Below are 27,611 nucleotides of genomic sequence, written 5' to 3' on the forward strand. Positions count from 1 at the left end.
ATGTGTGCAACGTGCACAACAGACACGCGTGGAACACACACACACGTGCGCCACACCATAAAAGTTAAGGCCACCCTGGTACCTTCGAGAAGGTAACCGTTTTAATCTGAATCAGCAACTGAAGGGAGGTGTTGCTATTGTCTTTTTAGCACATTATAGAAATACACTAAACTATTTCTCCTACTGTACACTCCGGTCCACACTGACCTAGCTGGAGATACAGTCATAGTGACATTTCCTAGTCCAGGGATCATCAACTATATTCAGCTGCAGGCCAATTTTTTCTTGAGCAGATGGCCGGAACATAATAAAACAAATATATATTTAGACTGCAAATTGACTGCAAGAAGCCTAAACATATATCATATTTGACTAAAATACTAAACATAATTTAAAACCTTGATTACATTTGGGAACATTGTCCTGCGTAGGGTGCCGTCTTTCGAATGGGACGTTAAAACAGGTGTCCTGACTCTCTGAGTACCTCAGTTGGTAGAAAAGTGCTATATAAATCCAATAAATTATAATAAATTATAATTATTTGTTTAAGATCACATACACCAAAAGTATGTGGACACATCTCATTCCAAAATCATGGGCATTAATATGTTGTGTATGTCTCTCTATTATGCGTGGGAATACTTGGGAACAGATTTCCAAAATTAAAATCACTTTCCTGGTGTTTTTACAGTCTTTTATGTCCAACTATACAGTGGGGAGAACAAGTATTTGATACACTGCCGATTTTGCAGGTTTTCCTACTTACAAAGCATGTAGAGGTCTGTCATTTTTATCATAGGTACACTTCAACTGTGAGAGACGGAATCTAAAACAAAAATCCAGAAAATCACATTGTATGATTTTTAAGTAATTCATTTGCATTTTATTGCATGACATAAGTATTTGATACATCAGAAAAGCAGAACTTAATATTTGGTACAGAAACCTTTGTTTGCAATTACAGAGATCATTCGTTTCCTGTAGGTCTTGACCAGGTTTGCACACACTGCAGCAGGGATTTTGGCCCACTCCTCCATACAGACCTTCTCCAGATCCTTCAGGTTTCGGGGCTGTCGCTGGGCAATACGGACTTTCAGCTTCCTCCAAAGATTTTCTATTGGGTTCAGATCTGGAGACTGGCTAGGCCACTCCAGGACCTTGAGATGCTTCTTATGGAGCCACTCCTTAGTTGCCCTGGCTGTGTGTTTCGGGTCATTGTCATGCTGGAAGACCCAGCCACGACCCATCTTCAATGCTCTTACTGAGGGAAGGAGGTTGTTGGCCAAGATCTCGTGATACATGGCCCCATCCATCCTCCCCTCAATACGGTGCAGTCGTCCTGTCCCTTTTGCAGAAAAGCATCCCCAAAGAATGATGTTTCCACCTCCATACTTCACGGTTGGGATGGTGTTCTTGGGGTTGTACTCATCCTTCTTCTTCCTCCAAACACGGCGAGTGGAGTTTAGACCAAAAAGCTATATTTTTGTCTCATCAGACCACATGACCTTCTCCCATTCCTCCTCTGGATCATCCAGATGGTCATTGGCAAACTTCAGACGGGCCTGGACATGCGCTGGCTTGAGCAGGGGGACCTTGCGTGCGCTGCAGGATTTTAATCCATGACGGCGTAGTGTGTTACTAATGGTTTTCTTTGAGACTGTGGTCCCAGCTCTCTTCAGGTCATTGACCAGGTCCTGTCGTGTAGTTCTGGGCTGATCCCTCACCTTCCTCATGATCATTGATGCCCCACGAGGTGAGATCTTGCATGGAGCCCCAGACCGAGGGTGATTGACCGTCATCTTGAACTTCTTCCATTTTCTAATAATTGCGCCAACAGTTGTTGCCTTCTCACCAAGCTGCTTGCCTATTGTCCTGTAGCCCATCCCAGCCTTGTGCAGGTCTACAATTTTATCCCTGATGTCCTTACACAGCTCTTTGGTCTTGGCCATTGTGGAGAGGTTCGAGTCTGTTTGATTGAGTGTGTGGACAGGTGTCTTTTATACAGGTAACGAGCTCAAACAGGTGCAGTTAATACAGGTAATGAGTGGAGAACAGGAGGGTTTCTTAAAGAAAAACTAACAGGTCTGTGAGAGCTGGAATTCTTACTGGTTGGTAGGTGATCAAATACTTATGTCATGCAATAAAATGCAAATTAATATAATATTTATGTTTTTTTTATCAGAAAACTTGAGGGGCCAAATAAAACCACCAGGCCCCCAGTTGGGGAACCCTGTCCTAAGCCATGATCCTAAAGTTGGAAAATACAAAAATAGCCAAAAAGCAGTAGCTTAGTCTAATTCATTTTACAAACTTAATTGCAAGAACATCACAAGAGTCACATCAGCAGCATTTTCTAAGAACTTGTGGGGTTTACACAAGCTATGACAGCTCCTAATTCACCACAGGCAACCAGCCAGCAAGGGCTTTGTTCTAAGTCCAAGGGAAGGGGAGTGCAATGAGGAAAAACAACGAATGAATAGACATCCTGTGTGTTAGTGAGACACATCCATCCATCCCCTTCTACAACTCCCAGACGTTTACCAGGGCAAACCTACTCACAGCCTGCACTCATTCTGGCCCAGCCATGCATCTGGGTGACAGCACCAGTGGGGAGTAGGAAGGGGAGAATTCCCCAATCTTCCCCCCAAACCCTTAACCCGTCCACTGCCCTGAGAAAAAGGCCTAGGCCTACATGCTCTGCTGCATGGACAAAGCACCTCAAAGGGAAGCACCAAGGACATGTTCATCCTCCTAGTTCTAAAGGAGCCCTGCTGAGGGGAGTCTTTAGCAGTTTGTAGTTTGCATAACAATTCACTGGCCACTAAAGGGCATAGAAAAACTATGGCGCTGTGCGGGAATAGGAACACATGAAACTTTAAGATAGTAGAATAATAAAGAACTGGATGGGAAATCCTTTAGTTTGATATTAGTTAGAGAAAACCATCCAAGTGTGTAACATGCATCAAACACTCACTGGTTTAAGCCAATAGAAATACAGGATTCCTCACTCCCCTATAAAATGATGAAGAGCCTAATGTTTGGAACCTATCACCATGGAAACCACCAGTATACAGTACACAAACATCACCTCTATCTTATTACAGATCAAGTCAGGAGGAGGGCGGGCCGTCTGACAGGAACAAAACTTTATTGAGTGACTCTCAGTCAAGACAGATATGAGAACAGAAGCTCCCAGTGCCACCCAGGTTTCTTTGATCTCATCCCCTGGGGTCTGGAATGGGGTCAGGTCATGGAGCTCAGAAACGACTTCTCCTTTGAAGAAAGAAGAAGAAAAACCCTTGTCCAGTCAAAAGGACAGGATCATATTGAAGGCCACACGGTAGCAAAACAGAAAACGAAAATGAGTGTGTTTTATATTGGACAAGTTCAGGTAGTCTCTACCTGTTTCAGTCAGTTTTCTTCTGTTTGGTGCCTGACGAATACGAACCATGAGAGACAGTCCATGTATACATGTATGAATTCCCACAGTTAGTCATGTCTACATGAATTCCCACAGAATAATGTAGGTGGTAATCAATACCTCTCTACAGACTGTAAACCAGGGAGCATCTGGAATCCTTCCCTGGCTGCAAGTACACACTCGCCCCCTTGAAACCCCCTGGGACCAAGGTGCAGACGGTGCCTGTGTGTGTGTGTGTCCGTGTGTGTTCCAGACCTAACGGTAGAGTGACGCCAGACATCTTTTAAACTTTTGCTGAACATATAATTTGATCTCCACCACTTGCTTAGAACCATATGACGTGTGCATGTAATCTTTTCCTGTAATGCATTCCATGTGTCTCACAACAGCAAGGCTGACAGTGTGTCTATGTATGTGTTTCTGTGTATCTGTGTGTGTGTTCCAGCCTTCCAGGTGTCTCAGTCCCAACATCAAGGCCTACCTTTGTGGTGGTGGTTGAACAGTCCTTCCATCTCCATACTGGAGCGGGAGTGAGCGATGCAGAGCATGGCACAGGGCACTATGCCCTCCTGGGCAGGGGAGCGGTCTGTGGTCCTCACCAGGCACCAGTCCGGCTTGTCATGGAGCCTCTCCAGGACCTCCACCGTCTGACCCCTCCGTACAGTCAGCTCAGAGCTGCTGCCATTACCAGCAACAAAGTCATGGATGACCACGGTCAGCTCACAGCCACCAGAGAGCTGGAGAGAGGGAGGGACGGAGAGGCAGAGAGAAACAGAGGGAGGGAGAGAGAGAGGGATCAAGGGAGAGAGAGTATGTCAGTTTTACATAAACATACAATAGCCCCATTACATTACATAAAGGAATAGTTTGAGGTTATGAAGAAACAGCTTGAATTTATTGATGTTTAGGAGCAGTACCATAATGAGCGTGTGAATTATAACTACATGTCATTAAATGGCGAGGTTCTTAGGTACTAATCAGCAATAGCGAGTCTATTATTAGCATGTCAACAACGGAGTTCATATATGGGTTTGGAAGTCCCCAAGTCCCCCTGAGAACTGCTGATTTACCACTTGTCAGTCATTCCGTTTCCGCAGACCCAGTCTCAGTCACAAGGCCAGAGTAAGAGCTTATTCTGATGGCCATTAGAGCAGTCGCTCAGCACAGTGCCGGCTCCAAACCAACCACATACTGTAGCTCCACTGTACTGTGTCATTCTGGTGAGTCACTCATCTCACATTCAGATGCCTCAATATGACTCAAGAAACGCTCTGACTTTCTAAAGCAGTAGATGCAGGGGAAAAAATGTCCATTAAACTGCCATATATGCCATTAAAATATACATTGACGATGATGGGCACATCAGTGACGTTTCAAACAGGGAAATCAGTTGCAGGAGGATGACGATCACCCTCGGCAGTGCCACACTGACAACATATTCTTCAAAAGTCTATCAAATCAAACCAATTACAGACTCCAACCAACATCCAACCCACACGGCTAGTTAGTAAGTGCTAGAGATCCATACATACCCATTGGTAGTGAGGCAAAGCCAGCGAATTCAAGAGCTGAGCCACCGGACCTGAGTTTTTATTATCTTCCATGATTCTGTCCTCTGTCCTCTTCTCCTTCATACTCTGATGCTCCTGACGCTGAATCTAATCCATCCACCCAACACAAGGTTAACTTAACACTGAACCACACTGACCTGAGGTAACACGCACGTCCACCTACTCTCATATCCCTCCGCCCGACGGCCCTACGATGGTATCTAGGTACTATATCCCAGAGCCAAAGCACTCCTTTCCTTGTCTACTGTACCAGCTGTGCCTTCTCTAAGGAGAGGCTGGAGATATGACACTGACACAGAGAGTGGTACAGTTAGTGGGAGGCTGACACACTCGTTGACGCGTCGCCGACACACAACTCCGCTCTGTCATTGCATCTCACAGCTCTCACAACACGAGGCGAAGAGGCAGAGAGCGAGAGAAAGAAAGACAAAGAGAGAGAGGCAGAGAAAGAGAGGGAGAGCGAGAAAGAAAGAAAAGAGAGAGAGAGAAAGAGAGAGAGAGAGAGAGTTGACTGTGAGTGATTGTGCCCTGCATTAAAGGAGCCACGGCCCATTAGTGTACATGAGAGGACACAAGGACTCTCCCTCCTCACCTCTCCGTGACCTTGACTGACCCTCTCTGTGTTGTTTTGTGTACCCTGACAGAACCAGAGCTACACTGTGTCAGGAAGGACACTTACAGAAAGGGACATACTACTGCATACTACTACTGCATGCGCTCCAAATGACACCATATTCATTTTGCAGGGCATTCTTTTTTACCAGGACTGCACTATAAAGGGAATAGGGTAGCATTTGGTACTCAACCAATGTGGCTAAGTCAATTTGAACCTAATTTCTTCAATTAGGAGCATAGCTGTATAGAGCAGAATAACTGCATGTCCAGCTTTGGCAGGGAAGCATGGTCCCTACAGAGGTGGCGTGTTTGTGTGAGAGAATATAGCTCTGACTGTGAGTAGGAGTGATATCCTTCTGTGCTGTTATTGCCTGATAAAATCACACTATCTGTTCCTTCCTGAAGAAGAGCCATGTTTTTCATGTTCATCTCTGAGATGGAAAGGAAAAGTCTAACGAAAGGTTGGTTTTCAAACAGTCAATTTTCAGACAACAGGTTCACAGGAAGCCAGTCCAAATTAAAATCATGTCTTGAAATACTAATTTCCCATTTACTTGTCTGGTGGCTGCCTCTCCTAAAAAGCAGTGTGAGCTGGATTTAGAGGATACAGTTGGAAATGCTGTTGAAAAGACTGCTCTAGTCTAACGTGTCAAATGATACTGTGAAGACATCCGCTGTTCCACAACAGAGACCAACAGCCATCGTTGGTGAAGCCCCAAACTGCAGGGATTTTAGCAGCAGACCATTGTCTTACATCAGAGTTGGCAACGTGTCGTGTTTGAATGACGTAGCTGTAGGAAGGCAATGGGCAGCATATGATGACTCACCTTGTCGCTGTCCAGTGTGTTCTGAGAGGTACGGGAGGCGATAGAGATGGTGTCTGGCTGACTGCTGGCATCACCCTGGCTGTCCAGGTCCTCTCCATGACTACAGAGGGACAAGAAGAAGACATGTCGATCAAGATAGGGCGGAGCAGCTCTCACAATCATATAATGTTGGGGCACTTTAACGTTAGGTTGTGCTGCGGTATTGACAGAACAATAACTGTAATGTATAAACCCAATGTGCCAATGCAGTCGGCCTTGTATGGTCTGTAAGAAAGGCTGTGAGAAGTGATGGGGTTGATCCAAGGTGGAGTACTGTACTGTACCTTCTGCCCTTGTGTTTGACTGTGGTGGCCTTGGGGATGTGGATGGGCTCCTTCAGGGCTCCTCTCAGGTGGATGGTACGCTCCTGGATTACCTCCCGGATGTGTTTGATCCATTCCTGCTTGTTCTCTATGCTGGACGCCTGAGGGGACAGATGGATGGACGGTCAAGACAGACTGGCGGGCAGAAGGATCTCAGTCCACACATTCCCAATATTTCTACACTATCTAGGATACAACACTGACTCTACGCTCTGAGCTGTTCAGTCAATACAGCCAACCCTGATGCCTTAATTGATGCGTTCACTGAGTCACAGCAATTATCCCAATGCTTACTATTTTTACCAGAGTACATCAACAGAACACACAAAGGACATTTCATCATGTTCCTGTCATTCAGTAAGACCATTTAAATCGATTACAGTATGTTTCGCAATTGAGGAATTCTCATGCTGGCATCTTAACTTCAGTCATTTCCGAGGAGACATTTAAAGGGCCCTTCAGTGCTGTGTGAATGTTGTGAATGCGTGGACACATATTAGCATATGACTCACACTGTACTCATGTATTCATAGGAACTTTGCAACAATAATCAAGAGTATGCTGCTGTTACATAACGGACAGATTAAGATGGTCAGTCTGCCATTATATAATGTGTATAATATATACAGTGCCTTCGGAAAGTATTCAGACCCCTTGACCTTTTCCACATTTTGTTACTTTACAGCCTTATTCTAAAATTGATTTAATAGTTTTTCCCCCTGATCAATCTTCACACAATACCCTATAATGACAAAGCAAAAACAAGTTTTTAGAAATGTTTGCTAATTTATAAAAAATAAAAAACTGAAATATCACATTTACATAAGTATTCAGACCCTTTACTCAGTACTTTGTTGAAGCACATTTACATTTACATTTACGTCATTTAGCAGACGCTAAATGGGGGGGTAGAAGGATTACTTTATCCTATCCCAGGTATTCCTTAAAGAGGTGGGGTTTCAAATGTCTCCGGAAGGTGGTGAGTGACTCCGCTGTCCTGGCGTCGTGAGGGAGCTTGTTCCACCATTGGGGTGAACAGTTTTGACTGGGCTGAGCGGGAACTATGCTTCCGCAGAGGAAGGGGAGCCAGCAGGCCAGAGGTGGATGAATGCAATGCCCTCGTTTGGGTGTAGGGACTGATCAGAGCCTGAAGGTACGGAGGTACCGTTCCCCTCACTGCTCCATAGGCAAGCACCATGGTCTTGTAACGGATGCGAGCTTCAACTGGAAGCCAGTGGAGTGTGCGGAGGAGGGGAGTGAAGTGAGAGAACTTGGGAAGGTTGAACACCAGACGGGCTGCGGCATTCTGGATGAGTTGTAGGGGTTTAATGGCACAGGCAGGGAGCCCAGCCAACAGCGAGTTGCAGTAATCCAGACGGGAGATGACAAGTGCCTGGATTAGGACCTGTGCCGCTTCCTGTGTAAGGCAGGGTCGTACTCTCCGAATGTTGTAGAGCATGACCTTTGGCAGCGATTACAGAATCAAGTCTTCTTGGGTATGATGCTACATGCTTGGCACACCTGTATTTGGAGAGTTTCTCCCATTCTTCTCTGCAGATCCTCTCAAGCTCTGTCAGGTTGGATGGGGAGCGTTGTTGCACAGCTATTTTCAGGTCTCTCCAGAGATGTTCGATCGGGATCAAGTCCGGGCTCTGGCTGTGCCACTCAAGGACATTCAGAGACTTGTCCCGAAGCCATTCCTGTGTTGTCTTGCCTGTGTGCTTAGGGTCGTTGTCCTGTTGGAAGGTGAACCTTCGCCCCAGTCTGAGGTCCTGAGCGCTCTGGAGCAGGTTTTCATCAAGAATCTCTCTGTACTTTGCTCCGTTCATCTTTGCCTCGATCCTGCCTAGTCTCCCAGGCCCTGCCGCTGAAAAACATATCCACAGCACGATGCTGCCACCCCCATGCTTCACCGTAAGGATGGTGCCAGGTTTCCTCCAGACGTGGCGCTTGGCATTCAGGCCAAAGAGTTCAATTTTGGTTTCACCATACCAGAGAATCTTGTTTCTCATGGTCTGAAACACTTTAGGGGCCTTTTGGCTAACCCCATGCGGGCTGCCATGTGCCTTTTACTGAGGAGTGGCTTCCATCTGGCCACTCTACCAAAAAAGCCCTGATTGGTGGAGTGCTGCAGAGATGGTTGTCCTTCTGGAAGGTTCTCCCATCTCCACAGAGGAACTCTAGAGCTCTGTCAGAGTGACCTTCAGGTTCTTGGTCACCTCCATGACCAAGGCCCTTCTCCCCCGATTGCTCAGTTTGGCCGGGCGGCCAGCTCTAGGAAGAGTCTTGGTGGTTCCAAACATCTTCCATTTGAATGATGGAGGTCACTGTGTTCTTGGGGACCTTCAATGCTGTAGAAATGTTTGGTACCCTTCCCCAGATCTGTGCCTCGAAACAATCCTCTCGGAGCTCTACGGACAATTCCTTCAACCTCATGGCTTGGTTTCTCCTCTGACATGCACCGTCAACTGTGGGACCTTATATAGACAGGTGTGTGCCTTTCCAAATCATGTCCAATCAATTGAATTTACCACAGGTGGACTCCAAACAAGTTGTAGAAACATCTCAAGGATGATCAATGGAAACAGGATGCACCTGAGCTCAATTTCGAGTCTCATAGCGCAAAGGGTCTGAATACTTATGTAAATAAGGTATTTATGTTTTTTATTTTTAATAAATTAGCAAAAATTTATAAAAACCTGTTTTCGCTTTGTCATTATGGGGTATTGTGTGGAGATTGGTTAAATTATTTTATCCATTTTAGAATAAGGCTGTAATGTAACAAAATGTGGAAAAAGTCAAGGGGTCTGAATACTTTCCGAAGGCACTGTCCATAGCATGTATGTGTTTGTGTGTGCCGTGACTCACAACGCATCAACACGCAGATATGTCTCTAAGTGCATGAACTGTTATGCAAATCTTTAAACTTGAACACGTAGGCTTGGTAACGCCCAATCAAAGAAATACGTTTTGGACGGAATTGTAGGAGTACATTTAGTGGTCATCAAATCTTAGTGGGTTGAACTTAAATATTTCAAACACACAGTAACGCCCACTTAAGGAAATACGTTTTGGGCAAAAGTGGGAGTACTGTAAATACATACAGTGGGGAAAAAAAGTATTTAGTCAGCCACCAATTGTGCAAGTTCTCCCACTTAAAAAGATGAGAGAGGCCTGTAATTTTCATCATAGGTACACTTCAACTATGACAGACAAAATGAGAAAAAAATATCCAGAAAATCACATTGTAGGATTTTTTATGAATTTATTTGCAAGTTATGGTGGAAAATAAGTATTTGGTCAATAACAAAAGTTTCTCAATACTTTGTTATATACCCTTTGTTGGCAATGACACAGGTCAAACGTTTTCTGTAAGTCTTCACAAGGTTTTCACACACTGTTGCTGGTATTTTGGCCCATTCCTCTATGCAGATCTCCTCTAGAGCAGTGATGTTTTGGGGCTGTCGCTGGGCAACACAGACTTTCAACTCCCTCCAAAGATTTTCTATGGGGTTGAGATCTGGAGACTGGCTAGGCCACTCCAGGACCTTGAAATGCTTCTTACGAAGCCACTCCTTCGTTGCCCGGGGCGGTGTGTTTGGGATCATTGTCATGCTGAAAGACCCAGCCACGTTTCATCTTCAATGCCCTTGCTGATGGAAGGAGGTTTTCACTCAAAATCTCACGATACATGGCCCCATTAATTCTTTCCTTTACACGGATCAGTCGTCCTGGTCCCTTTGCAGAAAAAACAGCCCCAAAGCATGATGTTTCCAACCCCATGCTTCACAGTAGGTATGGTGTTCTTTGGATGCAACTCAGCATTCTTTGTCCTCCAAACACGACGAGTTGAGTTTTTACCAAAAAGTTCTATTTTGGTTTCATCTGACCATATGACATTCTCCCAATCCTCTTCTGGATCATCCAAATGCACTCTAGCAAACTTCAGACGGGCCTGGACATGTACTGGCTTAAGCAGGGGGGACACGTCTGGCACTGCAGGATTTGAGTCCCTGGCGGCGTAGTGTGTTACTGATGGTAGGCTTTGTTACTTTGGTCCCAGCTCTCTGCAGGTCATTCACTAGGTCCCCCGTGTGGTTCTGGGATTTTTGCTCACCGTTCTTGTGATCATTTTGACCCCACGGGGTGAGATCTTGCGTGGAGCCCCAGATCGAGGGAGATTATCAGTGGTCTTGTATGTCTTCCATTTCCTAATAATTGCTCCCACAGTTGATTTCTTCAAACCAAGCTGCTTACCTATTGCAGATTCAGTCTTCCCAGCCTGGTGCAGGTCTACAATTTTGTTTCTGGTGTCCTTTGACAGCTCTTTGGTCTTGGCCATAGTGGAGTTTGGAGTGTGACTGTTTGAGGTTGTGGACAGGTGTCTTTTATACTGATAACAAGTTCAAACAGGTGCCATTAATACAGGTAACGAGTGGAGGACAGAGGAGCCTCTTAAAGAAGAAGTTACAGGTCTGTGAGAGCCAGAAATCTTGCTTGTTTGTAGGTGACCAAATACTTATTTTCCACCATAATTTGCAAAAAAATTCATTAAAAATCCTACAATGTGATTTTCTGGAAAAAGAATTCTCCATTTGTCTGTCATAGTTGACGTGTACCTATGATGAAAATTACAGGCCTCTCTCATCTTTTTAAGTGGGAGAACTTGCACAATTGGTGGCTGACTAAATACTTTTTTCCCCCACTGTAATTATTAATAATAATAAATAGTAATAATATGCTATTTAGCAGACACTTTTGTCCAAAGCGACTTACAGTCATGTGCGCATACATTTTTACGTATGGGTGGTCCCGGGGATCGAACCCACTACCCTGGCGTTACAAGCGCCATGCTCTACCAATTGAGCTACAGAGGACCACGTTACTGAGTAACAACACTTGATTGTTTGCTGGGTTACTGTTAAGTCATAATATACCAGTTACCTTCAGCACGATCTTGTTGTCTGAGCTGGGGGTCCTCCCAACCCAGAGAGCAAACTTACACGGATCCCCCTCCACGTGCTCTGTGACACCCAGCTCTGAAGTCTTAGGAGCAGAGACAACACGAAAACAGAGTTAGAGAAAGAACAGGAGAGGAAGAGAGTTGATAAAAAAGTATTGACTAGAGATCCGCGTGGGCAACTTTTTTGCGTAAATCATTAATTGATGTGAATGGGAGACTTTAAGTTAAGCGTGCAGATCTCAAGCCTGAGTTCCAGCGATTGTGATGAGAGAGTGGACAGGTTGTGCTTACAAAGAGTTCCAGCCATTGTGATGAGAGAGTGGACAGGTTGTGCTTACAAAGAGCTTGCTCTTGTAGAGGTACTTGTTGCGTCCGTTAGAGTCCTTGACCTCCTTGCTGAAGACCAGGGACATCTCAAATAGGAAGAGGTGGCGCTCGCGTCCCTTTCGGATCAGAGTCTTGGGATCCCACACCTGGAAGGACTCCTGCAGGATCAGCTCTCCTTGGGAGTCAATATTCCCATCGAACCCTGGAGGGGGGAAGAGGAGGAGGAAGAGAGGGGACTGTCAAAGTTACGTGATTCAAATAATAATTTCTAAACCTATATTCCTTGAAAGCTTCCTATGAGTTAGCCCTGCTCCACTAGGCGCTAAAAGGAATGACCAGTAAGTCAAGGCCTTGTCCTCCTACCACAGATAAAAGGGGAAACCTTTAGTTAGGTCAAAGTATATTTGCTCCTACCGTCCATCATGCTGAGGTGCATGGCGTCGTTGGCTCTCTTGGGGACACTGAGCATCACCTCCAGACCATCCTTGATCTCCCCCTTCCCCTCCTCACAGCACGTCAGCAGCTCCTGAAGAGGAAACGCACACACACACACACAAACACACACACACACACACACACACACACACACACACACAGAGAGAGAGAGAAACAAACACAAAACTTCAGTTGCATTTCACAAACCTCAAAGTCTGGATTGTGTTCCACGCAGGATGCAGTTTAGCTTCCAACGCTGTAGCTTTGTTTGACGACTAGCGATGTGTTCTACAATAGAGAAGATCAATATACAAGCTAGACTACAGAGGGTGAGAGAACAGAGGGTGCACCAGAACGTCTTGTGTTGTATGCTACATACTTATTACAGAGAGTCGTCTAGTGACTGTTTCTATTTGGCCAGCGTACAGTACCTTGAGAAGCAGCTGATACTTGGTTATTCTCTGGACAGGCTTGATGAGGTATGAGGATATGGAGTTGGCCAGCCGGTGCCTCTGTTGAATTTCCTGAAAACCAAAAGACACAGACGTCTTAAAGGGCACAGAGATGCCGAGGCAGCAGTCGCCAGTGTAATCCTGCTCCTAGACCTAGACAGACAGCACTGATGGAGAATGGAGATACCTCTCTCCTCAGAGCTGGAGGTCACTGACAGCAACCTAAGGTCAATCTTCTGTGAGTAGGCTTCATCTACCCCTTTTCCTCCCTCCCTCCTGTACTACCACCACAACTCCTGTTTAGATCAGCGTCACTGCCAAACACCCAGGAATCACCCGGATAAGCCAGATTTGGAGGCTACCGTCATAACTGATACAGTGGGGAGAACAAGTATTTGATACACTGCCGATTTTGCAGGTTTTCCTACTTACAAAGCATGTAGAGGTCTGTCATTTTTATCATAGGTACACTTCAACTGTGAGAGATGGAATCTAAAACAAATCTAAAACATTGTATGATTTTTAAGTAATTAATTTGCATTTTATTGCATGACATAAGTATTTGATCACCTACCAACCAGTAAGAATTCCGGCTCTCACAGACCTGTTAGTTTTTCTTTAAGAAGCCCTCCTGTTCTCCACTCATTACCTGTATTAACTGCACCTGTTTGAACTCGTTACCTGTATAAAAGACACCTGTCCACACACTCAATCAAACAGACTCCAACCTCCCCACAATGGCCAAGACCAGAGAGCTGTGTAAGGACATCAGGGATAAAATTGTAGACCTGCACAAGGCTGGGATGGGCTACAGGACAATAGGCAAGCAGCTTGGTGAGAAGGCAACAACTGTTGGCGCAATTATTAGAAAATGGAAGAAGTTCAAGATGACGGTCAATCACCCTCGGTCTGGGGCTCCATGCAAGATCTCACCTCGTGGAGCATCAATGATCATGAGGAAGGTGAGGGATCAGCCCAGAACTACATGGCAGGACCTGGTCAATGACCTGAAGAGAGCTGGGACCACAGTCTCGAAGAAAACCATTAGTAACACACTACGCCGCCATGGATTAAAATCCTGCAGCGCACGCAAGGTCCCCCTGCTCAAGCCAGCGCATGTCCAGGCCCGTCTGAAGTTTGCCAATGACCATCTGGATGATCCAGAGGAGGAATGGGACAAGGTCATGTGGTCTGATGAGACAAAAATATAGCTTTTTGGTCTAAACTCCACTCGCCGTGTTTGGAGGAAGAAGAAGGATGAGTACAACCCCAAGAACACCATCCCAACCGTGAAGCATGGAGGTGGAAACATCATTCTTTGGGGATGCTTTTCTGCAAAGGGGACAGGACGACTGCACTGTATTGAGGGGAGGATGGATGGGGCCATGTATCGCGAGATCTTGGCCAACAACCTCCTTCCCTCAGTAAGAGCATTGAAGATGGGTCGTGGCTGGGTCTTCCAGCATGACAATGACCCAAAACACACAGCCAGGGCAACTAAGGAGTGGCTCCGTAAGAAGCATCTCAAGGTCCTAGAGTGGCCTAGCCAGTCTCCAGCCCCGAAACCTGAAGGATCTGGAGAAGGTCTGTATGGAGGAGTGGGCCAAAATCCCTGCTGCAGTGTGTGCAAACCTGGTCAAGACCTACAGGAAACGTATGATCTCTGTAATTGCAAACAAAGGTTTCTGTACCAAATATTAAGTTCTGCTTTTCTGATGTATCAAATACTTATGTCATGCAATAAAATGCAAATTAATTACTAAAAAATCATACAATGTGATTTTCTGGATTTTTGTTTTAGATTCCGTCTCTCACAGTTGAAGTGTACCTATGATAAAAATTAAAGACCTCTATATGCTTTGTAAGTAGGAAAACCTGCAAAATTGGCAGTGTATGAAATACTTGTTCTCCCCACTGTATATCAGCATAATATTGCTTCCTTGCATTTATTCAAAACTATTTGCATAAACAGTACTTGAAAGGATCTGATTCAAAAGACCACATAATAAGACCTCGCAGAATTTGATTAGTGGTTCAACATTCGTTGTATTAAGTATTTATAGCATGCCTAAGTTGGTACTTATCTTCACGTACATCAAAATAGGGCCCTGCATGCTCCAGAATGAGCTGGGTAGAGTCTGGTTTGTTCTTGCAGTAGTTCACATACATCTGGAACTTATCTGCCTGCAAAATGGACACACAAATGTCAAGAGACACAATATTCCCGCAACATCTCAGCCATGTCAACCTTGTTGTAACAATATGTCAGTGTTGTAAGCTGGATTGTCCAGACAGTGAGACACTCACCCAGGTGACAAAGCAATGACCCACATCCTCAGGTAGCTGTTCATATTTCTCCAACTCCTTCAGGAAGATGCTGTACAGAAAGGGAGAGAGTTTCAGAGGAAATCTCAAATCAGGGTCGTATTCACTAGGAACCGAACAGATCTAAACGGGGCGAAACGAGGAGGGACTACCTGACCTTGTCCAATAAGAAACGCTTGTTTTCATTTTTATTTATGGTGTGTACTAATGAATAGGACCCAGGTTGAGTTACTATAGACCAGTGATATTCATAAAGGGCCTTAGGTTGATTGAACCACTCCAGTGCATCTAGAAGGCAATGGGAGTCCCTTGTGGGTAACTCCAGTACAGAACACTAACTTGTGGTGGAACTCGTAGAGGTCCAGAATGTTGCCAAATATGATGTGCTCTTTGTTGACGATGCCTGGAGGGATCTCCTCCACACCGCTGGTCATCTCCCACAGGTAGGTCTGGAAACCACACAGAGAACAACACAACGTCTTTACCTGGTTGTAATCCTGACATCTGACATTTCTACAACCAGAAAACCACCAGATGACAAACTAAAACTAAACCAGATCAATCAACCATACCTTTTGCATTGCCCTGTCTGTCAGTAAAAAGAGTGTGAATGTGTTACAGGTTGAATGGAGTGGCGGTTTCTCAGTACTTACATCTGTACACTCCCGCAGGTCTCTGACGTAGGCCTTCTCTGTCTGAATGAGCTCTGCCATTATGAACCTGGGAAAAAAAACATTCAACGTGTGGGAACTGCAGCAGAGACTGGCTTTTGTTTGGGTCTGTTTTGTGTGGGTCAGGGACATAGACAAATGTCACGTGACACAGCAGTGGTTCCCAAACTGTGATATTTTCGGGGGAAAGGAAAAGGTTGGGAACCACTGATATAGTCTATGTCCCAAATGGTTCTGGTCAAAAGAAGTGCACTATATAGAAAACGGGGTGCCATTTGGGGCGCAGCATACAGTAAAACCCCTAAAAAATAAATATGTTTTATTGCCACATACACCAGATAGGTGCCGTAAAATGTGTTGTTTTACACAGTCAGTCATAGTAGTACGGTGCCCCCGCCTTGCTCAAGGGAACATCAACTTTTCACCTTGTCGGTTCGGGTATTCAAACCAGCAACCTTTCGGTTACTGGCCCAATGCTCTAACCGCTAGGCTACCTGCCGCCCTTAAAGGTGATAAAGGGGAAAAGGGACTAGAATGAAAATGCTCTAGCTGCTATGCAGTTTGAGGTGATAGTACGACCTTATTTTCATGGTGATAGTATGACCTTATTTTCATGGTGATAGTATGACCTTATTTTCATGGTGATAGTACGACCTTATTTTCATGGTGATAGTATGACCTTATTTTCATGGTGATAGTACGACCTTATTTTCATGGTGATAGTATGACCTTATTTTCATGGTGATAGTACGACCTTATTTTCATGGTGATAGTATGACCTTATTTTCATGGTGATAGTACAACCTTATTTTCATGGTGATAGTATGACCTTATTTTCATGGTGATAGTACGACCTTATTTTCATGGTGATAGTATGACCTTATTTTCATGGTGATAGTATGACCTTATTTTCATGGTGATAGTATGACCTTATTTTCATGGTGATAGTATGACCCTATTTTCATTTCAATTTTGCATGGCCTAAATGTGTAACTCTTACACAATTGGTAGAGCATGGCGCTTGTAACGCCAGGGTAGTGGGTTCGATCCCCGGGACCACACATGATTGTAAGTGGCTTTGGATAAAAGCGTCTGCTAAATGGCATATTATTATTATTATTATCACATAGTCCCAAAAGGAAAGGGCTACTAAACTAAACACATAGTCCCAAAAGGAAAGGGCTACTAAACTAAAAGTAGCTCAGACTTTTTCGACGGCCTCATTATTTCAATAACCTTCCAGTGGCTCTGACTTTAAAGTTAGATACAGTATGTCATTATTTTTGTAAATACATTTTTTATGTTCATTGTCAGATATCATGAAAATATCTTCAATGAAATAAATGGTAAGTGTTAGACAATACTACTGTTAATTACTGCAGTATGAAGACGTTAAGCATTTAGGTCATCCTGTGCAAACCTTCCTGTCTGGTATTCCCAACTGCCAGCGCTTTCAATACCTTAATAACAATGATGCTTCTCGACCAAACTGTGTAACCACTGTGTATGTGAATGCTTACTCTTTCCTCCTGGCAGACTTCCTCTTCTCCTCATTGAGTTCGTGGGCAGCATCCCTCAGCTTGACCTCTGACCCTGGGGCGCTGGCGGGGATGATGTCCAGCTGCAGCCCTTTACTCTGTAGGACAGACAGGGGACATTACGAGGTGCCACCGAGGGGACACGGGCACAGACACACACAGATACAGACTCATGCACAGACACAGAGACACACACTCTTACACATGAGCGTGAGCACGCAAATGCACACACACTCACCACCTTTCATCTGTTTCACACACACACACACACACACACACACACACACACACACACACACACACACACACACACACACACACACACACACACACACACACACACACACACACACACACAACCTCCCCCCTCCCACACATACACCATCTTCCATCTCAACCCTCCACTCCAGCATTCCTCCATCCTCTGCTCCAGTACTCACGGCCTTGTTGGAGTCAGAGGATACGATGCCCAGTGCTTTCTCCAGACAGGACCGGTACTTGTCCATGCGGAGGGAGAAGTCTCTGTAGCGCTTGTCCACAGAGGTGACCCATTTCTTTATCTCCAGCGCATGGGCGTGCCCTTTGTCACAAAAGCCATCCGCCAGCTGGATCAACAGTTTCACCCTCTCTTTGGTTTGCTGTCAATACAAAGAAAGAGAGAGAGAATGAAAGAGAGAATGGATGAAGGCCGTGGGGTGTGTGTGTGTGTGCCTGTGTGTGTGTGTGTGCCTGTGTGTGTGTGTGTGTGTGTGTGTGTGTGTGTGTGTGCCTGTGTGTGTGTGTGCCTGTGTGTGTGTGTGTGTGTGTGTGTGTGTGTGTGTGTGCCTTGTGTGTGTGTGTGTGTGTGTGTGTGCCTGTGTGTGTGTGTGTGTGTGTGTGTGTGTGTGTGTGTGTGTGCGTGTCACCCACGGGAGCCAATCCCACTGTGCCAGGGGTTCATGATTACAATAGAGTTTTCTGCCACACAATAACCCAGGAGCCCAGAACATCAGGGACAATGGGCCGCCCTGTGACTGGGCCTCATAGATACAGCATCATAATACCTAGCACAGGGCCACAAACAGGGCAGAGTCCCAAATGGCACCCTACTCCCTAATATAGTGCATTACTTTTAACCAGGGCCCATAGGGCTCTGGTCAAATGTAGTATATAAGGAAGAGGGTGCCATTTGGGACACGCCCACGCAGATGGACAGTACCCTGCACAACCTAAACAGATCCTAGACAGCCCTACTCTGTGTATGTATGGGACAGGTTGACTGACATTAGTCCATTTACAGCTCAACACACTGGCTAAGGTTCTTACATGCATCACAATCTAAACAACCCATACAGTCTGATTCAGAACTACAAAGGTCAGTGTCTGTTATAGAAAATGGATGGATTACATCCAGTAGACGCAATTTGATTGTGTGAGGTGGTGTTTGATAGTGTTGGACACTGCTGGAGGGGACCTTCACCTTGGCTGTGATCTGGAAGTCTTCATGCTCCTTCAGCAGCTCCTGTGTGTGGTGGATACTGGAACCGGTGGAGGTGTGTGTCGACAGGTAGAATTCTCCCGTGTCGTGGATCCACTCCAGAGCCTGTGGACCAATCACAACGAGAAGAGGTCCAGATCACTTATTTGTCATCACACTAATGTTGTATTCCTAATCCCTTGCCTTCTCCCTTTGAGGAAGTGTGCACTTGTTCACGGACATAAAGCAAGAATCCTTCATTTAAACAATATCAAAGTGGACTCCCTGTATTGCTAAACAGCTAAGGGATGGGGCTAGAGAAATATAACCACTCTCAAATTCATAGACAGAGCTATGTATGCAAGGACTGACCATCCATGATATCAAATGCATCATTTTAACCATGTTTTGAGGCTATACAGTGTTTGTTTAGAAGTCAGTTGTTTACAAACACTGCAGTAAAACAAGCTTATATTGTAGGTTCCTTACACCATTCTATTAATTTTACATCCATGAGGGGGAAGGAAGATGAGTGCACTCTTCACTGCTGCCTCTCCAGACCAGTGTAATGCTAACACCAGCCCACATGGGGGAGCAAACAATCTCCAATTGAGATATACTTTAGTCTGCTCTGCTGCACACATTTGGTCCATCAATCAGCACTGACTAAATGAGAGGAGAAGGTTTGGAGAGACTGAGGAGAGGAAAGACACTGCACTACAATAAGCCAGTGTTGAAATGTAGGGCATATAATTATAGCTGTGGTAACACTACAGTGTTGACATGTAGGGCATGTAGTTATAGCTGTGGTAACACTACAGTGTTGAAATGTAGGGCATATAATTATAGCTGTGGTAACACTACAGTGTTGAAATGTAGGGCATGTAGTTATAGCTGTGGTAACACTACAGTGTTGAAATGTAGGGCATATAATTATAGCTGTGGTAACACTACAGTGTTAAAATGTAGGGCATGTAATTATAGCTGTGGTAACACTACAGTGTTGACATGTAGGGCATATAATTATAGCTGTGGTAACACTACAGTGTTAAAATGTAGGGCATATAATTATAGCTGTGGTAACACTACAGTGTTAAAATGTAGGGCATATAATTATAGCTGTGGTAACACTACAGTGTTAAAATGTAGGGCATATAATTATAGCTGTGGTAACACTACAGTGTTAAAATGTAGGGCATATAATTATAGCTGTGGTAACACTACAGTGTTAAAATGTAGGGCATATAATTATAGCTGTGGTAACACTACAGTGTTAAAATGTAGGGCATATAATTATAGCTGTGGTAACACTACAGTGTTAAAATGTAGGGCATATAATTATAGCTGTGGTAACACTACAGTGTTAAAATGTAGGGCATATAATTATAGCTGTGGTAACACTACAGTGTTAAAAATGTAGGGCATATAATTATAGCTGTGGTAACACTACAGTGTTAAAATGTAGGGCATATAATTATAGCTGTGGTAACACTACAGTGTTAAAATGTAGGGCATATAATTATAGCTGTGGTAACACTACAGTGTTAAAATGTAGGGCATATAATTATAGCTGTGGTAACACTACAGTGTTAAAATGTAGGGCATATAATTATAGCTGTGGTAACACTACAGTGTTAAAATGTAGGGCATATAATTATAGCTGTGGTAACACTACAGTGTTAAAATGTAGGGCATATAATTATAGCTGTGGTAACACTACAGTGTTAAAATGTAGGGCATATAATTATAGCTGTGGTAACACTACAGTGTTAAAATGTAGGGCATATAATTATAGCTGTGGTAACACTACAGTGTTAAAATGTAGGGCATATAATTATAGCTGTGGTAACACTACAGTGTTAAAATGTAGGGCATATAATTATAGCTGTGGTAACACTACAGTGTTAAAATGTAGGGCATATAATTATAGCTGTGGTAACACTACAGTGTTAAAATGTAGGGCATATAATTATAGCTGTGGTAACACTACAGTGTTAAAATGTAGGGCATATAATTATAGCTGTGGTAACACTACAGTGTTAAAATGTAGGGCATATAATTATAGCTGTGGTAACACTACAGTGTTGAAATGTAGGGCATATAATTATAGCTGTGGTAACACTACTGTGTTAAAATGTAGGGCATATAATTATAGCTGTGGTAACACTACTGTGTTAAAATGTAGGGCATATAATTATAGCTGTGGTAACACTACTGTGTTAAAATGTAGGGCATATAATTATAGCTGTTGTAACACTACTGTTGTGTTGGGCCTCTGTTACCAGTCTACCTCATTTCCAATTCCTCTCCAAAAACATCACTTTGTATAACACTGAATGGGAACGGAACCAGATTTAGAGGCTTTAGTTTGGTCAGCCCCTGGTCAAAACATTAGTCCAACCAGTGCTTAGCTGAGCAGTTTGCACAGGGTTCAAAATGGTGGTATGGTATAGTATGACCTTCCATTATGTTATATGTTACGTGTCACACCCTGGTCTGTTTACGTGTACTTTTATAGCTTGTGTTGACTGTCTATCTGACCGTGTTGTTGTAGTCATGAATGTTACTGTTCGAATTCTGGTATAGTTCTCCTTGAGGAGCAGTACTGACCTGCTTAGCGCTGCGTTCAAACACCACATACTGCTGACACTGGTCCAGTCTCCTCTTTCTCATTGTCCAGAAGTGCAGCACCCGGTTCTCTCTCTGGAGCAGCTCATTCAAGATGTCTGACAAAACACAAGAGACACATTATCATTTAAGCCATGGCTATGTCACAAAAGGCAAGCTAGTCCTATAGTCTACTACTAAAGCACTTAAGTAGTGCACTATATAGGGACTAGGGTGCTATTTGGGACACATCCCATCTGTTTAAAAGAAGAGGGCAACTGAAAGGAATACCACAAGAAATAACGATCAAATGTGTATTTGATTGGGAGGGGAAAAAGGAGTACGCTTACTTTTGACCTGTGTTTCAGGTGCCTTAACGTGAGATAGCATCCCTGGCATGTTGACACTGTTTCTGTGCAGGTACTTCAGGAAGACGTCAGCGTTTCGCCTTGCTAGTGTACAAGCCTTGAGGAAGGCCTCTTTCTGCTCCAGGTGTTTGCTGATCATGGGTATGACATGGTCTGACTCACTGTTAGGGCCCAGTTTATCAGCTCCCCCACACCAGTCCTCCTCACGCTTATACTCCTGCTCCAGGCTCTCCAGCACACTGCACACCTACAGAATAGCACACAGCACAGGTCAAAACTACACTACCCACAATGCACCACCGAGCCAAAGCTAAGTACATGAACACGAATACATGGCAAACTGCAGTGTAATACCATATAATACCACCCTATCTAGAGTGGTTATTAGACCCTAATCTGGGCCATGTTACTGGGCTAGGGGCCAGTGGGCCTCCTCTGACAGGTTGCCATGGAAACAGTTAGAGTTGTCCCACCCACCTGCTCGGAGGTCTTGTAGAAGGCTACAGAGGCGTTGACCAGTTTGAGCCGGTCCTCCATCTTGAGCATGAGCTGCTGCCAGTGGTCGGCCACTTTCTCCGCACAGTCCCGGATCATGTCCATGTCGTAGTGGTTGGCTTGGAGCAGGGCCTCAGCCTTCTGCTGCACCTGCAATGCACTCTGGTGGGTTTTCTGTGGAGAGGGAGAGAGAGGGGGGGGGGAGGGAGGTGATTAATAAAAGTGTTCTACTTTATAAATATTGTTCACATTAACATCTTAACATTTTCACAAGAAAACTGAGGAATGTGATTGGAGGCTATAGCTACAGGAAAGGAGTCTGAGCGTTATACACCATGTGAGTCTTCTACCTGGCTTCTGCTACCATGACTGTTAACACACCACAGCATTAAACAATATCATTACAATCCCATAATCAAATCGATTGAGTAATTGAGAATAATAATCTCCAACAGGGTTTTTTCCTCTCCTTCCAAAGTGAGTAGAAGGACTCCAGAAGCCTGCCTGCATAACCTCAGCCCTGCAGAATGTAGTCCTTTATACAGTACGACTGCATTTCAAATGAGCCCTGCTCAGAAGAGTTCAAAGGAAAAATGGTCTGGGTTGAAAACAGGGGCCTGTTTCTGGTGAAAGAGAGAGAGGCGGATGATTTATGAGGAATAGAGGATGAAAAGAGGAGTGGGGGAGGTTAGGGTTTTTAGTGAGGTGTGTAGGAGGAGGGTAGAAGGAGGGAAGAGGAGGAGGAGCATGAGAGAGAAGGAGGAGAGGAGAGGAGTAGGAGGGAGATGGAGATGAGGAAAATAATATTAATAATAATAATTAGCTGGGTGCTTACATTTGTCCTATTTCACACAAGTGTGTATTAATACGCATGTGTGAATTGGAAATGTGTTTTTTTGCATTTCCCACTCTCCCTGAGAAATCCTCGGAGAGTGGGGTCAAGGCCAGGGTCACGGAGAGGAGGAAAAGGAGATGGAGAGGAGGAGTGGAGAGGGATGGAGAAGAAGAGGCATAAATGAGAGAGATGGAACAGAGAGATACCTCTATGGCATGTTGGAATTGCTCGTGTTCCTTCTGTAGCTGTTCTGCCTCCTGTAGAGAGCTGGCTGTGATCATACCTGCATTCAGCATGGACTCTCCATTACGGATCCAACCCAGCACCTGAAACACACACACACACACACACACACACACACACACACACACACACACACACACACACACACACACACACACACACACACACACACACACACACACACACACACACACACGAAGGGAGAATCAGTAATGGGTCAGACTAAGATAAACAGTCACACACACACACAGGCACATAGACACATGTTGATAATGGACATGGTAATAAAGACTCATCATCCCAGATAAGCACAGTATATAGGCCTAACCCACCATGTTTTCACCACCCTGACACACACACAAAGGAATACATTAAGGGTCAGGGCAAGGCCAAGTCAGCTGTGACACATCACCCCCGACACTTTCGCCTCCCCACCTCTCCCCCTCTCTGTACACACAGGAACGGCCTGACAGTGGCCCCAGGGAGAATTCCACACCGTCTCCTCCTCCGGGCACTGCACACCTGGTGTGTATCTGACTCATGCTCTGTACTATCACTGCTGCCAAACTCATAGCTCAGCATAGCGGCTGTGTGGGAGAAGAGGCTACATGCTGCTCAGTGAGTAACAGAGAGAACAACTATTCCTGCATTCTAGCAGGCCTGCTCTCTCAGCTTATAGCCACAAAAACACACATAGGCCTCTCTTCCCTTCCAGGACATGGGTAATCTCTCGCTCTACAACGATGACGAATGAGGAAAATGAAATAAATGAATAAACAGAATAAGATTAACAGATGATGCTCCTGCTGGCCTAGTTTGTCTTTTTCCTCATTTTCGGGCCGGTGGTCATCTCTAAAGGGCTGCTCTACTTTCCCAGCACACATTGCAGTGTAGAATAATAGAATAGAGGAAAGATGTTGTGTGCTATTAATGCGTATAAGAGACGCTAACTGATTTATTTATTGACCTTTGAGAGTTTCTATTTGTATTTTATTTGAAGAAGATCGGGGTTCCAATCCCCTTAAGTATTTTATTGTTTTTTTGACAGGACAGATGTAAGTACAGAGTGGGAGATAGATATGGAGAGGGGAACAGAAAGTGGTTAAGAGCAGAGACAGTCTGGAGTCGGGATCTTAGACCGCTACACCAGACTCTGAAATTAAAGTGACTCAGGGAAGATATTCTATAATATACTGTATATGGTCAATGTCATAAGACATGGCCATATGTACTGGTTTCATATGTCCCGTTGTACAATCTAATAGAATCAACCCCATATAATTAAATACATCTGCTTGAAAAAGCATTTCACTCTTAATATTACATGCACAGAAAGCAATCTATTCATAATCATGTGCTCTCCTCATAATACTACACAATCACTTCTTTCACAACAGCAGCATCTCATGGTTGTCATCCCACATGCACTACTGTACTTGGAGAGAGAAAAATTAAGAGAATGAAAGAGAAAGAGACAGAAAGACTGTGTGTGAGTAAGGGAGTGAGTGAGAGAGAGTGCAAATGAAAGAGAGAGAAAAAGCGAGAAAGTGAGTGAGAGAGCGAGAGAGAGAGAGACCACAAGTGAGAGCAAAAGTCAAAAGTAAAGAGAGAGAGAACAAAAGTAGAAGAGAGCGAGAGAGAGAGAGAGAGAGAGAGAGAGAGAGAGAGTGAGAGAGAGAGAGAGAGAGAGAATGGTGCATGTTTACCTGTTTGACCTCGGCCTGAAGGTGGCGTAGTTGGACACACTGTTCCAGGTGCCTCCTGTGCTGCTCGGCCACCACGTCCAGCTCCTGCTGCTTCTCATGGAGGAACTCCAGCAGGTCCTGAACACGTGTAGCCATGTCCACATCCCTGTCACACAGCAACTCCACACCTAGACACAGAGAGGTGGGAGAGCGAGAGAGAGGTGGGGGGGTATAGCGATAGAACAAGTGAGTGAAAGAGAGAGAGAGACAGAGAGAAGGAGAGCGAGAAGGAAGGAGAGAGAGAGAGAGCTCATCAGCTACTGTAGCAAATCCTGAAAACAACACAAAGAACAAGAGCCATTATGCAACCCAAACCTAACAAAAAGATGAAAAGAGAGAAGAAAGGTCTCTCTCTCTCTCTCCTCATACAAGACAATCAGTCTCGACTACCTGTAAAAGATTGACAGTTAGGTAAGCATACAGACATACATCAGTAACTCCATATGGCCAGTCAGTCAGACAAACAGGAACCAATCTGCCATTAACATTATATTACTTACATTTCACTCCTGTGTTCCAGACCTGCATTGGGCTGCTGGAGTACAGAGCCTGTCTGTCATAGAAACTCTGTGTGTCTGTCTCTTTGGTGTCCAGGAGAGAACTGCTCTGGGATGCATTCCGATTATGCAAAATCTCCTCTGTGTATGTCGTCATTGACGTGTGTGTATGTGGCAATGCAGCCTGTCGTCCTGCAGCACTGCCTAGTGGTTTTACTCAGCGACATGAGTCCATAGGATTACCGTGAAATCTGCTCGTCTGGCCTCGGCCTGCTGCCGCTACTGTGCTTAGCTCTCCAGCGCCCGATAGCTGGGTTTACCCCCCCCTCCTTCCTCCCCTCTCCCTATCTCCTCCCCTCCTCAACAACACTGAGCTGACCTGGCCTGGCTTACAGCTCATCTGCCCTGGCAGCAGCAGCAGGGCTTTGGGCCATCTGATGTGTCAGTGTGTGTGTGCGTGTGTGTCTGTGTGTGTGTGTGTGAGTGTACGACAGAAAAGGTGCATGTGTGTGTGTGTGTATCCGTCCGTGTGTGTTTCTCCATTACTCACCACTGGCCTGGACCTCTGTAACGTACTGCAGCAGCTCCTGTCCCTGGTGGATGACGTCGAAGGTCAGGTTGTTCATGGTGAGGGCCTTGTCAGCGTGGTGCTGGAGTCTCTGCTCTGCCAACGTCAGGTCCTCTGTATCAAACTCACCCATCTGCTGGGACAGCTCCTCATTCCACGACTCCAGGTCTGAGATGATCTGGAAGTGTGTGGGGGAACGAAAAGGGGCAACACTTCATTTGGATAGTTCCCTATAGATGATCTATAGATACCCAAACTATCAACTGCAACAACAAACTATCTACTGCAATGGAAGGGTACAAATAGACAGAAACACACAGATCACAGGGATCACTGTAAGTTAGTTTTAAATAAAGGTCACTGCTAAATGACATTACACGTACAGGACAAACACATGTACAAACACACACGAACAGATGATCATTCCAACCCTCTAGGTGGAATATGACCTGAGAGGGGTGGAAACTACTTCGGCGTCAGAATGAAATGATTTGTAATGATATCAAAACACCAGCCAAGCTGATCTTAGAGACAGTAGCTAAGTGTTTAGTGTTACCTAGAATGATACAATTCTCCTTTGGTTATAGAGGGACTACCCAGACTAGCTGGCTCTACCCAGACTAGCTGTACTCTAAATGGAGCGTCTGCCTGTGATGTTAGCACTTGTTTAAGGACTCACCCACGCACACTTGCTGAAGGCTGAAGGAGGGTGAATCATGACGCCCATAACATATCCACCTTGGCACAGTGATGGGTACTCTGTCAGTCTTTTGTCTGTGATGCCAGTGTGGGCTGGGCCTGACTGGGCTTACCTTACCTAACCTACAGCACTGCTTCACTGTTGCCCTCCATATTCATTGGAATGAAGTCAGAAATCAAGTAATCAATGTAATGAACCAGGACCAAGAGGGTGGATGCCGGGTGGTGATCATTTTTGTTGCCAAACCTATTCGAAATATCATGGCTGCTCACAATGACTGGCTTTCCATTTCAATTTGTCTTTATATAATACAAATCCACTGTCTGTTTTTCAGAATCGCTTTCCTGATGCTTCAGAGAGAGACAGGCTGGCACTAGTCTCCATTCCACACATGACTCACCATCCCATTCAGCTGCTGCTCAGCCATACACTGAAGAGCTAAATGTAAAGAATGTGTCCGATGGAAATTCAAGGCGTCCAGAGTGATGGTCGTCGAGGGGAAACTATGGAAAAGTAATACGAGTCATGAACTAAAGCGGTGGCTGGCTCTCCAGCAGACCTAGTAAAAAAGAAATGACAGGGCTGAAAAC

The 27,611-nt window shown here is 44.9% G+C and overlaps 1 protein-coding gene across 4 annotated transcripts in view; it reads right to left on the bottom strand.

The window, feature by feature from the left end:
- LOC121570065 (triple functional domain protein-like) overlaps nt 1-27,611 on the bottom strand; it is a 130,087-nt gene that overhangs the window by 24,520 nt on the left and 77,956 nt on the right. For all 4 annotated transcript variants that reach the window (XM_041881529.2, XM_045208466.1, XM_045208467.1 and 1 more), the window contains 20 exons: nt 26,304-26,499; nt 25,218-25,384; nt 23,475-23,594; nt 22,416-22,607; nt 21,921-22,185; nt 21,574-21,689; nt 18,967-19,089; nt 17,948-18,145; nt 17,490-17,605; nt 15,952-16,018; nt 15,638-15,747; nt 15,281-15,350; nt 15,068-15,157; nt 12,953-13,045; nt 12,501-12,612; nt 12,098-12,288; nt 11,741-11,842; nt 6,758-6,897; nt 6,435-6,534; nt 3,903-4,158 (listed from right to left, as the gene is read on the bottom strand). In XM_041881529.2, coding sequence (XP_041737463.2) covers nt 3,903-4,158; nt 6,435-6,534; nt 6,758-6,897; nt 11,741-11,842; nt 12,098-12,288; nt 12,501-12,612; nt 12,953-13,045; nt 15,068-15,157; nt 15,281-15,350; nt 15,638-15,747; nt 15,952-16,018; nt 17,490-17,605; nt 17,948-18,145; nt 18,967-19,089; nt 21,574-21,689; nt 21,921-22,185; nt 22,416-22,607; nt 23,475-23,594; nt 25,218-25,384; nt 26,304-26,499 — 2,824 coding nt within the window. The remainder of the gene's footprint in view (nt 1-3,902; nt 4,159-6,434; nt 6,535-6,757; nt 6,898-11,740; nt 11,843-12,097; nt 12,289-12,500; nt 12,613-12,952; nt 13,046-15,067; nt 15,158-15,280; nt 15,351-15,637; nt 15,748-15,951; nt 16,019-17,489; nt 17,606-17,947; nt 18,146-18,966; nt 19,090-21,573; nt 21,690-21,920; nt 22,186-22,415; nt 22,608-23,474; nt 23,595-25,217; nt 25,385-26,303; nt 26,500-27,611) is intronic.

Source organism: Coregonus clupeaformis, chromosome 28, assembly GCF_020615455.1.
Source record: "Coregonus clupeaformis isolate EN_2021a chromosome 28, ASM2061545v1, whole genome shotgun sequence".
Classification (NCBI taxonomy): Eukaryota; Metazoa; Chordata; class Actinopteri; order Salmoniformes; family Salmonidae; genus Coregonus; species Coregonus clupeaformis.